The sequence below is a fragment of the Agrilus planipennis genome, unplaced genomic scaffold (assembly GCF_000699045.2).
Source record: "Agrilus planipennis isolate EAB-ADULT unplaced genomic scaffold, Apla_2.0 scaffold139, whole genome shotgun sequence".
Taxonomy (NCBI): Eukaryota; Metazoa; Arthropoda; class Insecta; order Coleoptera; family Buprestidae; genus Agrilus; species Agrilus planipennis.
This window is the reverse complement of record NW_020438984.1, coordinates 551,597-566,798: the sequence shown is the minus strand read 5'-3', so window position 1 is coordinate 566,798 and position 15,202 is coordinate 551,597. Positions and strand designations below refer to the sequence as shown.

At 33.7% G+C, this 15,202-nt stretch overlaps 2 protein-coding genes and 1 long non-coding RNA gene across 3 annotated transcripts in view; 1 reads left to right on the top strand and 2 right to left on the bottom strand.

Annotated features, from left to right (window-relative positions):
• Positions 1-2,906: 2,906 nt before the first annotated feature.
• LOC108737541 lies at positions 2,907-4,885 on the top strand. The gene is made up of 3 exons (XR_001937872.2): positions 2,907-4,537; positions 4,595-4,779; positions 4,845-4,885. It is a non-coding gene; the product is annotated as an uncharacterized LOC108737541 (long non-coding RNA).
• Positions 4,886-6,214: 1,329 nt separating this feature from the next.
• On the bottom strand, positions 6,215-10,927 carry LOC108737539 (trimethylguanosine synthase). The gene is made up of 8 exons (XM_025975604.1): positions 10,745-10,927; positions 9,846-10,161; positions 9,564-9,795; positions 9,397-9,510; positions 9,082-9,322; positions 8,897-9,028; positions 6,624-6,922; positions 6,215-6,564 (listed from the first exon to the last, which is right to left on the bottom strand). The coding sequence occupies exons 2-8, from the start codon at positions 10,115-10,117 to the stop codon at positions 6,448-6,450; spliced, it is 1,407 nt and encodes a 468-aa protein (XP_025831389.1). The 5' UTR covers positions 10,118-10,161; positions 10,745-10,927; the 3' UTR covers positions 6,215-6,447.
• A 33-nt stretch (positions 10,928-10,960) lies between these two features.
• The window catches only part of LOC108737538 (serine/threonine-protein kinase greatwall), a 9,451-nt gene continuing 5,209 nt past the window's right edge, over positions 10,961-15,202 (bottom strand). Inside the window, exon 2 of the mRNA XM_025975599.1 lies at positions 10,961-11,816. Coding sequence (XP_025831384.1) covers positions 11,230-11,816 — 587 coding nt within the window. The 3' untranslated portion in view covers positions 10,961-11,229. The remainder of the gene's footprint in view (positions 11,817-15,202) is intronic.

Below are 15,202 nucleotides of genomic sequence, written 5' to 3'. Positions count from 1 at the left end.
ATAGAATGGCTGTCTATCGATAAGAAAAGACGTATAAAATAAAAATTGCTACGATAATTGTAGCGCAAAAAGTGGTTTTGTATGTTTATATAAAACAGGTACATAGTAAAAAAAATACAGCGTGTAATTGTACAATACGCTACTGAAGTGAAACCTCTTCAAACACACAAACATACTGTTGAGTGTAGGCATACATACATAAACATTTACAAATACATTCATACATTTTGTTAGTGCTACACTATACATGTCGGAGTTGCCTGTAACGAACGTTACATTGAAATGCTCTCACGGCTCAAGTGATCCCCATTACAAATTGGACTACGTGGCAGAGTAGAGGGGGGACATCCGTTGCATGATTTCGTTACATAGCAACTCGCATGAAACCAACTTACCTTACCTTGCGTAAAGAAGTTTCAATTCAATATCAATAGAGATAACATCTTTGGGAAACCCGTACATATTCATAGATTTGTCGGCCCCTGTAAATGCCGGCAAATGAAATCAATTGTACAAATATTTGTAGTGGTGAATGAAAATTGTTGACAATTGTGTTAAACTGATATTCAGTGTGCCTGAAAAATGAAAAAGAAGGAAGCACGTATTAAAAAAGTATGTATATAAAGGAAACGATAAAGGAATGTTGCATAAAACTAGAAATCAATTAATATTTCTGAATGAAAGTTATTGAAAAATTATATGAATGTTACGTTGGTATTTCAGTTCAGAAGATAATATTAAGAACGAAACCATTTCAAAAATGATGTTAATAACAAATAAGGTAATGTAAACAATTGCTCGTATCTCTCATATAACTGAGTGACTAACAAATATCTACAATACGTGTGCATTTTACACAGGATATCTCACATAGAGTATTTTATAAACTACTTCGATTTGAGCTTTGAAAATTTGGACATTAGCGTTATTGGAACACTCTGTATGTGTTTTCATAGCCTTATGCAGAATTGTCTTTCAAATGGTACTATGGTTCCCTACACCCATCTCCTCTACTTTTCAAATTACTTACTGTTCTTCGTAAAAGCAACTAAAATAATTAATTTTTTTAAGAAGATGGCTGTGAAATTATTAGCAGACTTCAAAATGATTAATACAATCTAACTGTTGTCACTCAAATACCCACACTGATAGTTTATTAGGTACCTATATTAAATATTATGATTCTCAGTGTTAATGATTGAATATTATTTAAACGAAAAACGGAAAATGAAAATGCCTATTTAAATTGAAATGAATTTTAAGAAAGCAAGTGCAATACGGTAGACTGGGTACAGATAACAAAAGTAAAAAAAGCAAATAAACATTAAATAAAATAAATAATTAATACGGATATCAGCTAATAATAATTAAATGTATTAGTTTAATCGTTATATATAGGGTCAATTGAAAAGTCCCCGGCCTGACACATAGATGGCGGCACCAGAACTAAATCCATATGATTTTCAGTTAGTCCTAACCTTCAAAAGACGCGTCTATAAATTTGACGGCTGTCGGATCATTAGTTTGTGAATTATAGCATTTTTAGTGAAGCAACTTTTGTTATTGTGAAAAAAATGGATAAAAAGGAATTTCGCATGTTGATAAAATATTGCTTTTTGAAGGGAAAAAATACAGTTGAAGCAAAAACTTGGCTTGATGACGAATTTCCGGACACTGCCCCAGGAAAATCAACCATCAAGGTTTGGTATGCTAAGTTTAGACGTGGTGAAATGAGCACCGAAGACGGTGAACGCAGTGGACGCCCAAAAGAGGCTGTTACGGACGAAGACATTAAAAAAATCCACAAAATGATTTTGAATGACCGTAAATTGAAATTGAATGAAATAGCAGACACTCTACAGATATCAACGGAACGTATACATCACATCATTCACGAATATTTGGGTATGAGAAAGCTCTGTGCAAAGTGGGTGCCGCGCGAGCTCACTTTTGACCAAAAACAACGACGAGTTGATGATTCAGAGCAGTGTTTGAAGATGATCACGCGTAATAAACCCGAGTTTTTGCGTCAATATGTGACAATGGATGAAACATGGCTCCATCATTTCACTCCGAAGTCCAATCGACAGTCATCGGAGTGGACTGCACACGATGAACCCGCTCCAAAGCGTGCAAAAACGCAACAGTCGGCTGGCAAGGTTATGGCGTCTGTATTTTGGGATGCGCGTGGAATAACTTTCATTGACTACCTTGAAAATGGAAGGACCATCAACAGCGACTATTACATAGCGTTATTGGACCGTTTGAAGGACGAAATCGCCGAGAAACGACCGCATTTGCAGAAAAAGAAAGTCCTGCTTCACCAAGACAATGCACCGTCTCACAAGTCAGTGAAAACGATGGCAAAAATTCATGAATTGGACTTCGAATTGCTTCCGCATCCACCGTATTCTCCAGATCTGGCCCCCAGCGACTACTTCCTGTTCTCAGATCTCAAAAGAATGCTCGTTGGTAAAAAAATTTCGTCGAATGAAGAGGTGATCACCGAAACTGAGGCCTATTTTGAAGCAAAGGACAAATCGTACTACAAAAATGGTATTGAAAAGTTGGAGGATCGCTATAATCAGTGTATCCACCCTTGAAGGGAATTATGTTGAATAAAAAAAACGAATTTTGCAAAAAAAATGTGTTTTACTATTTTAGGCCGGGGACTTTTCAATTGACCTGTTATGCTCCCCATTAAGCTGTAAGCAATTGTTTACCATTCCGGTAAATCATGTATAACAGCTGGAACCATTAAACTAATACATTTATTTATTATGAGGTAATATCGTTCATTATTTAATTTTTTGTTTAGTTGCTTTATTGACACCTGCAGTTTACTATTGTACGTGCGTATTGTAACTAATTGCTTAAAATTCTACTTAATTTGAAATTGACGTATTTTCATTTTTCATTCATAATAAAAATAATATTCAATAATTTACAATGAGAATCAAAATATTTAATTACTAAACTATCTGTATTCGTTTTTTAATGACACTAATTAAGTTGTATTATTTGTTTTGGAGTTCCGCTAAGAAATTCACAGCCATCTTCGTAAAAAATTAAAACATGGAAATGGAACACCTATATATAACTAAGTTTTTCAAAGCCTACCATGAAAACAAAGTTAGAACATTTATCTGTAAAACTAAACATGTTTTATTGGCTATAAGTATTCATCGCAATGCAAGGTCATGAAGGCATTGAATTTTCAGAAAGAAAAGTACTTGTAACTCATAAACAGGTGACTTTAGGTATAGGGAATTCTCACAAAAATTGAATCTCTTTTTTATTCCGCATCCGATAACTTATTCAAATGAAAGAGATTGTAGTTTGTTGTTAACAGAATTCAGCGCTTTATATCGAGCACCCTGTATATTTCTGAGCTATTTATTTTCATCAAAGCAATATTGGGATTAAAAGTACTTAGTTTTTAAAAAACCACAGCCGACGTTTCACCCAGGTTGTTGGATTTTCTCAAGACTAGTTTTACGTAGTTAAAAATGTAATGCTGATAGATTTGGTTAAGTGGTACATACATTAAGATCAACAATCATTAAAAAAATTACTCAGAACTTTCTATAAATGCGTGGTCATTTTTTTCCTGATCAATATCGCACCAACAAAAAATGAGATCGACTTCTTTGAGGTGCCGATCGAAGCGTATTAACAGCAATATGATCCAAAAACAATTATGTAACATTCGGTGGAATCGTTTTTTTGTTTAACCAAATAGGCTGGAAAGTCGTAAATTCTGGAAATTTGTGAAAAATATTTATCTCATCTTCTTGGTTCTGATTTAACTCGATATTTTGAAATAAATCAGATAATTTTATTCAGTACTAGAAACTGTATATCTGTATTGGCAATTGGTAATTTGCATTTTCACTTTTTCAACGCGAGTGCCACCCAACTCATTCGAGGTGGGCCACCGATTCCCATTTCATTCCCCTTTCCGCCCAATGCTTCCTTTCCTATACCCATTCCCCTTCCCGCTCCCAACTTCTTCCCATTGAACCTTCCCTGGAATGTATAACCTCCGGGTTGAGGGGTTTTAGTCGGTAGGCGCTTCGGCGAATCCGACGCTAGGACCTTAAGGGTCGCAAAAGTAACGCGACCACACCACGGCTTGTTATTCTAATCGTACGACGTCTTATAATAATTTTAATGTTAATTAATTAGTTAATTAGTTTTATTTATAAAAAAAAAATGAGTATTTTTTGTTAATGGTCGTTGATCTAAAAGCTTGTACCACTTAACCAAATCCATCAGCATTACAGTTTTAAGTTTACAAAATTAGCTTTGAGACAGTCCAACAACCTGGGCAAAACATCGGCTGTGGTTATAAATAAAGTATTCTTAACCCCTTTATTATATAACTTTGCTGTATTTACTACAGAGCATGTAGAAATTTGATTCCAGGAACATTTTATTAACACCCAAAAAATACAAACTTTTAATGTGGCTCAAGTTTTCAGTAGGACATGGTATTCATCAGAAGTTTGAAAGAAACGGGTACGATTAAACGTTGGTAAAGGTTTTTTTAACTATTGGAGAGGTTCTTTGTTGCAATATTGTATTATTGTAGGTCGCACTTTAGTGATACGATACGTTTGGAAATACTCCACACAAGTGTGTGTGAATTAACCGGATTACTATTAACATACACCCGACACTAGGTCATTGGGTTATCATCTCATCCAATACAACAGTAGCCTTCAATAGACTTTACTTTTACAGAAGTGTCTACAGATTAACCAATGTAAAACACAGGTAATTCATATCAGCACCTCTGTTTAATAAACTAAATGGCTTATTGATTCAATAAATTGTTGTAGGTTAGGTTAGGTTCATCAAGTGGAACAGACATATATTAATGGACGTGCCTTAGCCGTATGTCGTTGTAATAATTTCTTGGCTAGAAAAGTGAGGAAGATGGCGTATGGTTTCGGACTAGTGTTATCTTTTTCATGACACGCTTACATACTATCGTGAGAGAGATCGATATTGTCCAAAACTTCGTTCCATCTCTTTCTTTTGTTGTACCACAATTCTAACCGCTAAGACATGTCCATTTGTCCATTAGTAAACGTCGATGAAGTGGAACGAGTAGCTTAGTGATTTTTCTGTAACGATTCACCTGTCTTTAGGATTTAGTACGTGGATCGAGCAGTTTATTAGTGGTTCTTTGCATTCCCCAATCTATCTTTGAGGAAAATTTTCACCTAAACAGCGCAGAGCTGTGTCGTTGGGCACCGTCTTATTAAAAATTAACTGCATTATAAAGGGCTAATGGAAGATTTTCATTTCTGGAATAGCTTCTTTAGGGATTTTTCGGTACTAACGTGCAGTCAACCTTCAAGAATTCTGTATGGTATGTTCTGACTATGGGTCTTTCAAAAATTAAATACAGAGCAATCTCTTGTATTATGGCGATTGAAAATACCTACACTTGAAGAATAAGATTCATCAGATCAGATGAGTCTGCCAAAAGATTTATTAATATATGGATTTGTTGTAAATATCATTGGCAATACATTTTCGGTACTCCGCATCACTGAGGTTGAGCGATGTGGAATTTATAGGGGTGAGGTTTTGCCTTTTGTTTCAAATAAATTAGTCACAACCTACTATCTACTAATTGAACACAAAAGGAACTTTAGAAATTCTTATCTGAGCTTGTTTTTAAAAATAATTGTATGTATTTATATATGTTTAGAAAGTCTAATAAATATAAAAAACCCTATACAGGGTTTTCAGTTTGAAAAGACATACTATGTTTGCATCATAACTAAAAAAACGGAAGGTAGTAGAAAAAAGTTGACTTCTTCAATAAGTTTAAAGATAACTGAGATACCGCGGGGAGGGCATGCCTTAAAAATAATACTTTTCAATTCACCAAATCTAAACGGAATACGAAAATTCTGCTGGCGCTATCTTTAATTTCAATAAACAGTAGCACATTGCTGTAAAAACCATAATCCTCTATCTAAACTAAATAAAGGAGATGACTCGTAGAAAAGCCGAAAATGAGCTACCCTGTACATATAATTTTTAGGGTGATTCTCCTAATCATTACCACGTTGAGAGTATACAAGGTAAATTTTTTTTTGGGAAATGAATATTTTACCGCTATGGCATCTGAACCATATTTAGTATTTTAGAGATGATTCTGAATTGTCAGTTTAATATACGTATAATTAACGAATTATTTATTCAGCACATATTTTGAAATACATTTAAAATACCTACAACATGTATATTTTCAATTTTATTACAAACTAATGTAAACTTATCTGGTAGTAATCATTAAAAACATAGATAGTAGAACAGAAAACTAGGTACTTTGTCATTATAAAATTATTAAAATACACTTTTATTTGATTACTTAAGGTGAGGGTTGGCTGGAGACGTTTGTCCTTAAAAGTAAAGTTTTTTTTTTCATGAAACAGATGTTTTGATGAGTCTCCCATAGTATGCAGTTAGGGCTATTAATCGGTCATTGAGAAAATTTTGTTCTATTTCCACACTTTTTCCTTCTCCTGACAAAACTAGGAGCTAGAATCATATAAAATAAAAATATTTTGTTGTTTTAAATAATTCACTAAAGGGCTCACCGGAAATATGTTACTGTTTCTTGGCAAAAATAATGCAACGTTTTCAGTAATCTTTCTGGCCGTCTCCAAAACTTCTGATAAGGGCTTTGGTTGTAAAAATTTTTCCAAATCATAATCAGGTAAATTCAAATAAGAAGGACCTCCCCAAGGAGGACTTAAAAACACCACATCACCTTTGAGTTTATCAGCTAAATGGAAAAAGTCACCTATAACGAACTCTATGCGGTCTGCGACATTGTAAACTTCTGCATTATTTCGAGCTAATTGAATTTTTTTGGGGTCTATGTCAATTGCAATAACTAAAAATAAAAGAACAGCTGTAAAATTAATACTGGATTTAGGCACTTAATGTGGAATTAATAATATCTAATAGTCATTTGTACTATCCCTGAACATCCAAATAGTACAGTAAAGACCTGTTTATAATTAACTTGTTACATAATATCTAATCATACACCCTATCAAAATAAATAATTTGTGATCACACTTCATTTAATGCCATGTCAGTTTTTAAAATATCTTCAAATGTCTTTGATAGAACTTTACAGTTTTTTACTTTCGGGAACCTTCTGAAAACGTCCGATTTATTTTTTATTTGAACTGTTTAACTGCTTTCCCAGAACGCAGGTACGACACACACATTTACTAGCCCGCGGCTAGTCGGCGAATCGATAAACCGTTCACGCACACATGTGCCCGATCGCTCACAAACACATTCGTGCTCGCTACAATATTATAAGCCTCATCGGTTTTACCTACTTCAAACTTTTCTTCTACTTCTTTACACTTATCAATCCACTGTTCCTACACCATTGTCCTTCACCTCCTAATTATATTCCACATTATAGCCTTATATCTTTTTTTTCCCTTCTACGTCTGTCCTGTTTTTGTATTTCCGCCTTTCTTCTATCTTTCGTTTTGTTTAAGACGTAGTATATCTGTATAGCTGCTAACTTTAGGCACGTTTTAATGTAATTCCATTCTATCTCTATGTCCTTGTCATTCGTTTCTCTCGCCGTCTTTAGTATTTCGTCTGTCCTTGTACCTAGCCTATCACGCGTTTCGTTAAAATTTATCGTTTATTGTTATTATGTGTAGTACTAAATTATTTATGTTTATATTAGACATTCGAAAATCTCCATCCGTCTAGCAGCACTACGCTATTGGGTAGACAGTTATGTTGTCAATTCACGCACAGGGTCGGCTTCGAGCTGTAAATTCTTATAATTTGTTTAAATGGTCGGTGCCGTTAACGTACAACTAGTAACTGAACATATGAACACATTATAACATGGAAAGAGACAAGGCTCCGCGCTATTTCACGTATGCTACTTTGGGGGATGTCGTCTTCTACAATGGCAATACAGTTAGGGTATGGGCGCCTATGGCCCTCATATGTAGATCGTACATTGCCGGCTTCTCATAATGTCTATACCGCATTATTTAAACCGGTTTGCCGATGAGGAAGTCTTCGTTGGGGATATCGATGACCGTACCATTCGACCATTGCATTAAAATTTTACTCGCATTTGCCGTAAATTAGTATCATATCACAAAATTCTGCCGCATTAAACGTCATTTAGAACTACTGTTCTACACTGACTTACTACGGTCACACACACACTGACCTACCAGCAATTCGACTAACCACATACATACAAGCCTACAGTATTAAAAGAATAAAGGACTGGTACAGGCTGGTTGTAACATAAACATCGTCAATTACACTTCATCTAGTTTAACATATTACAAAGAATGCATGAGCACAAAAAAGAAATACAACAAAAATACTGCTAATTCCCGGCTGATTGAATAAAGCGTTGCGTTGTCGCACTTCTATCCAGGGCTGGAATTACATTAGCCTGTACTTTGAACTAAGTGTTTCTCGAAAACGGTGAACTTTTGAACATACAAACATTTAGTTCATTTTCTTGTATTATGGTAATGCTCTATCATCACCTGAAAGCTCGCTACTTATTTCAAAAATCGTACCTTACATAGAACATGGTTTGAAACGTGTCACCATAATGTGACGTATTTCTTAAATATTCAAACAAAAAAATTTAATTTTTATCTCATCGCAATTGACTTGCTCAATCAGTCGATATACGATGTGTCTTTCAGGCGTAATGAACTTGGCGAACAGAAACGAAGAGGTGGCATGCTTAGAGAATAAGAGACGTGAATTGATGATCAGTGAAATTAAAGAATGCGTGAAGTTTGGACCAGCGAAAACGCAAGCAATTACCAGTAAGAAGAGCTTTAGCACGTACCTTTATTGCATGTCAAGGCGAATTGAATAGAATTTCCGCCAGCACCACAAAAGGCATCTATAATTACATCACAATGACATCTTTGTGCTGTATTTTTAGCTATTTTTTCCGGGGTTACTGAAAACCAACTCTCTACAAAAGCAATGTATAGTCTGTTTAAAGTTCTACAACTACTGAATGTATACCTTCGTCTAATTTAACACCTAAATCAAATTTGCTAAATAGAGAAAATCGTCTTCCCCAGTATTTTCTTAATTTTTCATTATTTTTTATTTCTATTGGAAGATTCGCTTTTCTCTTTCTAATTTTTTTCTTCGGGTAGCATTTTTTGTAAGCGTACTTCTCTTGTTCTTCTACATCCTGTAATAAATTATTTTCGGGGAAATACTCATTATCTTCATAGTCACTTCCAGTGTTTGAAGTTGACTAAAATTTATGAAAATTAAAAGCTTCGTTAATAAAATTTATTATATTTAAATAAGTTGTAACGGTTTTATTACCATGGCATTTCCTTCATCATACTTATCATCTATGCATTTTCCGTTATCTTTCACAACTTCCAATGACAATTCCTCAGTTAAATCTTTACAGTCATTTAAGATGTTTGAAGAGGACTAAAATAAAACAAAATTAAAAGCTCCTTTAGTAGAATTTTAATTAACAGTACCGGTTTTGTTTCGCTGATCTCTCCCTCGTCATTAAAAAATACGTGTTTTGGTGTAATTTTTGTTTGGTCAGAAACTTGAGGATGTATCTTCAGTTTTCGATTTTGACGTCTAATGTGCTTTACTTTGTAATTTACGTTGCCAGTAAATGTTTTCACTCCTTTCGTTTCGTTAAATTTGACGCATAATAATTCAAATGCAGCTTTTATAGAATCATTTTTTATCTGTGAAACACTGTAAAACCAGAGTATAGAACTAATTTTTTTTTTCATATTTCTACTTACTTTGCATTAGAACAGGAAGTGTCATTATATTTTTTATTAGTGCGTGAATTTCCGAAAGATATTGGCAAATTAAGAGACATCATTTGTTGAAAATCGTCATTATGCGTTTCATCGTCACCATCTTCAGTCATTTCACAGTTACTGTTTTCTTTATTGTCGTTAATATTTAATTTACCACAACTTTCATCAATACTCTCCTTTGTGTCTGTTGTTTTGTCAACAACTGTACTTTTAAGAATAATTTTCTTACAAAGATTCTGGAGTGAATTCATTTCTGCATTACTATCATTTATTTGATAATCTTCACAATAATTAGCTGAAAATGAGTGTATAAGTTATGAATTTATACATGAACGGAAATTAAACATAAGATAAGAAATAAAACATAATAAACGTTCCTGTTACTTTCTTAATATGTGAATAATGTAATTTATCTTGATTGGTGACTGATTAACCATCGCAAAGCTAAAACAGCTGAAGTCAGAAATGTGAAATTTGAATACCAGATTCTTTTTGCAGCTAAACATCCATTAAGAAAATATTTTTGAGAATTCAACCCCTAAAGAGGTTACACTTTTACTACTTCTCTGAAAGCTCTTAACTTGGTAAAAAACCTTTCGTCACCACTTAACTTTTTACAAAAAGTAAACATATACGTGTTTAAGTATATTTCAAAATTCAATCTACATATTGTTTATAAGGAGATTTATAAAGAAAGAACAGGTGGACTTAACGAATACACTTATTTTAATAAATGAAAAATCGTTTGATTCGTAAAAACATCACAAGTCATTAAATATTTTAAACTAAAGAAAAACAAACAAAACGAAATGAAGGACTTTTTAAAACCCTGAGAGCTTTGTACAAAACGTGCGATAGCAATAAATAAAAGTACTTACTTTCGTCTTTTGAGTTAGAAAAGCTGAATCTTTTTAAAAGAAACTGATTATATTGGTAAAAATATTCTTCTTCACAATGACTATCCCACAAATGAGTCCAGTGATCGTCAAAACTCAATTCTTTTTCGAATTTTATATCTGATGATGTATTAATAACGCTTTCTGAATTTTGAAAGTGATGTTCTCTAGNTATTGTGTTTTTTAAGTTGTTTTCCTTCTAGGTACTCGTATATGATTTCCATATCTTCGTTTATCATCTGTTCTAGTTCTGTTTTGTTTTTCCCTTTGTATAGTAATGTCGCATCGTCTGCGAATAATGTTATTTCTCCCTTGAGTTTCAGTTTTCCTATATTGTTGATGAATATTATAAATAGGGAAGGTGAAAATATTGTTCCTTGGGGGACGCCTATTTTAATTGTGTTCTGTTCGCTTGCTATTCCATTAACAACTGTTTGCTGTTTTCTATTTTTTAGGTATGAGGTTAATCATTCCAGAGTGTGCCCTCTTATGCCTGCAGCTTCTAACGATTTTAGTAATTCGTTATGGTTAACCAGGTCGAATGCTTTTTGGAGGTCAAGAAATGCTATGGCTGCTTTTCCTCCTTTATCTAGATGTTCTTGTACTTCGTTTATGACTTCTGTTGCTGCTATCTTTGTACTCGTGTTGGATCTAAATCCGTGCTGTTTTTTGTAGAAGAATTTTTCTTGTTCTAGGAATTTATTTAGTTGTTTTTGTATGTATTTTTCTATTATTTTTGCTATTGTGGAGGTGTTTGTAATTGGCCTATAGTTTGTTAATAATTCTTTTTTCCCTCCTTTGTATAGTGGAGTGGTTTTCCCGACTTTAGCATTTTCCGGGAATGTTTTTTCTGTTATTGAAAGGTTTATTAGTTCTGTTATTTCTGTTTTAATTGCTGGTAATATGGCTTTCATCGTTTTGGGAGAGATTCCATCTATGCCGCTGGAGTTCTTGTTGGGTAGTTGTTGGATGATTCTTTCAATTTCCTCTTTAGTTGCTGGAGCTAGATAGAAACTTCTGTTGGCACTCCCTCCTCCCCTAAACTCCTTAACGTCTAAAATAGAATATTAAACGGTGCGGAAACGCGTTATTCAACTATTGAGTGAGAATTGTGGACGAAAGTTTAGTCTTGTAAGAATTTTCGATCGCACTTTTTTGGTAGAAAATTTAAAATAGTAACCGACCATAGACCGCTTACAGAGCATTTTTTCTATATAGGATAGTCGTCTTACTACGAGATTGTTTATAAAAAGGGTTCATTAAATCGCAATGCGAATGCTTCGTCTAAAATACTGATAAAAATTTTAAATAAAAAAGATTATGAACTTTCCGATAATAGTAAAGACTTGCAAAAAAGATTCAGCAATTAATGATTCCACTGAAAAATTTATAAGAAAACATAGATATAATCGAAAATGACGATTTATTCAATGCGGTTATAGAATACAATGAAGGTAACGTGGTTTAATGTAAAATTCAAAGTATCTCGCAACTTGGCTTCTCAGATTGCAAATAAGGGTACAATTTGTAGTAATGTTAGACATTGATTTTGACATATGATTATTTCTATTTCATTAATTGTATACCATATTTACAACATGTCTAATAAATATTTTCGCTCTAAAGTTATTTCTTTTATTTTGCAAATCAGAAGTTACTAACAAAAATTAATTGATTTGACAATTATCAAACGGTTAGACACTCCGAATCTAGTTTATTACAGATAAGTTGTCCAACAATGTAATAAACTGACTCGTAACTATCACTCTTATCAACACAAGCTTTGCAAACTTGTGGAGGATTAGTTCTGTCAAACAAATTCTTGTTTATCTCTTTTGGAATACCGAGATGTAAAACGATAGTGCTAAAAGTAATCCCCAAGAAACATCAGTTCACTGAAGAAGACACAACCAAGTGCTAGTTATGTGCCAGTTAAAAGTGTTGGCGGGTGAAATTAGTGTTCTCAGCTACATAAATATTCCACGCCTTCTGGACATTTCGCTGTATCTTCAAGACCTGACCGTAATTGCTTCCTGCTGGTTATAAGTTTCATGTAACTACCTACCTTAATGTCTGGGAGTCATAGCCTTTATTGTTTATTGTATATTGTAATTTGCTCACCGAGAAGCGTTTACAGTTACCCGGATACGCTTCTCAATCTAGAGCTACATTTGGCATGTTAACCTACCTTAATCTTAACTTAACCTAATTAATACTAGTAGCTTAACCTATATATTTCTAACTTAAGATTGGATATAGTTTCTTTGAACTTTTATTGCACTTTATCTTTTGGTTTTGGGTAAATTTTTGTTTGACTTTATTCTTGTTTGTTTATTATCCAGTTTTTGATCGTTTTCTTCGTTAGTTTCTTTGGGATTTTTTTTTTGAAGTTCATTGTGTTTGTTTATTATCCAGTTTTTGATCTTTTTCTTCATTAGTTTTTTTGGGATTTTTTTTGAAGTTCATTGTACAGGTTTATACCTCTATTTAAAAATGTGTTGACTCCCGTCTTGTGGGTATTATATTGTCTCTTTGCTAGGTGGTTTTATTGTCTTGTATGATGGGTGTGCTTGCCCTTATTGAATTGTATTTGTATATTGCTCTTGCATGTTTTAGTTATAATTTGGTGTATTAGCCATATTGTTTCCGTGTCTATTATTTGGTTTATTTTTGGTATTTGTTGCCGGGCATACATTAATTCTGTTGGGTATCTATATGGTATACTGTGTATAGCTTTTATTGCCTGATTTTGTATCGTTTGAAGTTGGTGTAAAATTGTTTTGCCTGCTTGCTTGCTACAAAATGGAAACCAAGGGAATCCTACATGAGGTAATCTAAATCATCCAACCTAAATATTTTCATTCCTTAAAATGTTAAAAATACGGTTTGGAACAACCGGACATGCTCATTCCAATTAAAATAATTTCATACAATTGGCACTTCCGGTTCAACAAGATATGACTATCTCATTTCAAGTGGAAGATCCCTATTATAACGGGGTGATCAGCCTGAAAACCCGCACCTTCAATTCTTCTTATCCTGAGCTAATCTCAAACACGAGAACATCTTACATCACTGTTTGCAAACACCAATCTAATCTAGGTCTTCCTTTGCCTTTGTTTATTACTTCTGATGAGTTTTTAACTAGCTTTTCATGTCTGCAAAATCATCCTACCATACTATCTCTCCTGTTTTTATTGACTTCGTTAGCACCCTCTGTTCTCTCACTCTTTCCAGTACCCCTCATTTCTAACCCTTCCTTTCATCATCCTCTCATAACACCAAATGGCAAAATTTTCTTTGCCGCTGCACCCACCGTCTACGTTTCCCATCGGGATATAGAACCGTACTCCAAACGTAACTTTTAACAATGTTTTCCGAACTTTAAAACATCCTGCAAATCTTATTAGTTCTTGAGATAATTCTGATGTGTGATGTTTTGAAAAGGAAAAAGAATGCATTTTGTAGTTTATGAGAATTGACCAAAAAAATCATTAAAACATACCGCAATGTTTACTTCAACATCCTACCTACAATTTTTATTATTTCAAGGGTCAGTTCGCATAAAATTTTCGTGTAAGGCTCAAAATTGCTTAGTTGACGTAGATACATCATAATTAGAAATATTTCTTATAAAACTAACCCACTATTGATCTTAAAATGACTATATCCGGTGGGACCAGAACTGCAAGCTATTAAATCCATATATTACTATAGAACCTATAGAACAGCAACTAATATTATTAAAGCCTCTTTAGCCTACTTTTAGGAGATTTAGGGGAATTGTTGGATGATGACTGGGGAAAGAAAGATGTGACGAATAAAATGAAGACACAAGGGAAGTAAAAGAATATCTGTGGAATATTATTACTGCTCCAGCATTTGCCGAACTGATTCAAATAAGTCAAAGAAAAACTTGAAAAAAAGCAAATGGACCCGGAATCGAACTGGTGCGGCGTCCTCTCGAAGCTAAACTATGGTCTTGTGGCGATATCCACCACATGTTTGAAAATTGTTTCATTTTGTTTACATATTGTAAATACCTTTCTAAAATATTTCTTTTCTATTTTCGATTAGTGTCTATAAAAATTCCTTCCTTTTGTAAATAATCTATTGTATCTTGCTTATCTATTTAAATAACTCTATTACTGTACTTTCCTATAATCCCTGTAACATTTCATCTTTTGTGTACTAACCGCATGACGTCTGTACCTTTCATTCCTTCCTAATTACATTTTTACAATCGGTTTCTTCGGTGGTTGACCGGCCATCAATTTCTTGGTATTTCTAATCTTAAAGTTTCCATATTTTAATGCTTCCCTACTCGTATCTACTACCCTCTCTATTCCTTCCTTGTAGAACAGTTTTTCATTTTTCATAAAATACCAAATCAGTTCGTCTTACGCCTTCAGCAGAACAAGTCTCTTCTCTTCTCCTTTC

Bases quoted from the DNA above. Each gene is read 5' to 3' on its own strand.
- LOC108737539 (XM_025975604.1), bottom strand. From the start codon at position 10,117: ATGAATTCACTCCAGAATCTTTGTAAGAAAATTATTCTTAAAAGTACA. The intron at 9,796-9,845 runs GTAAGTAGAAAT...CTGGTTTTACAG, and splicing joins ACTTCCTGTTCTAATGCAAA to TGTTTCACAGATAAAAAATG. The intron at 9,511-9,563 runs GTACTGTTAATT...GTTTTATTTTAG, and splicing joins AGATCAGCGAAACAAAACCG to TCCTCTTCAAACATCTTAAA.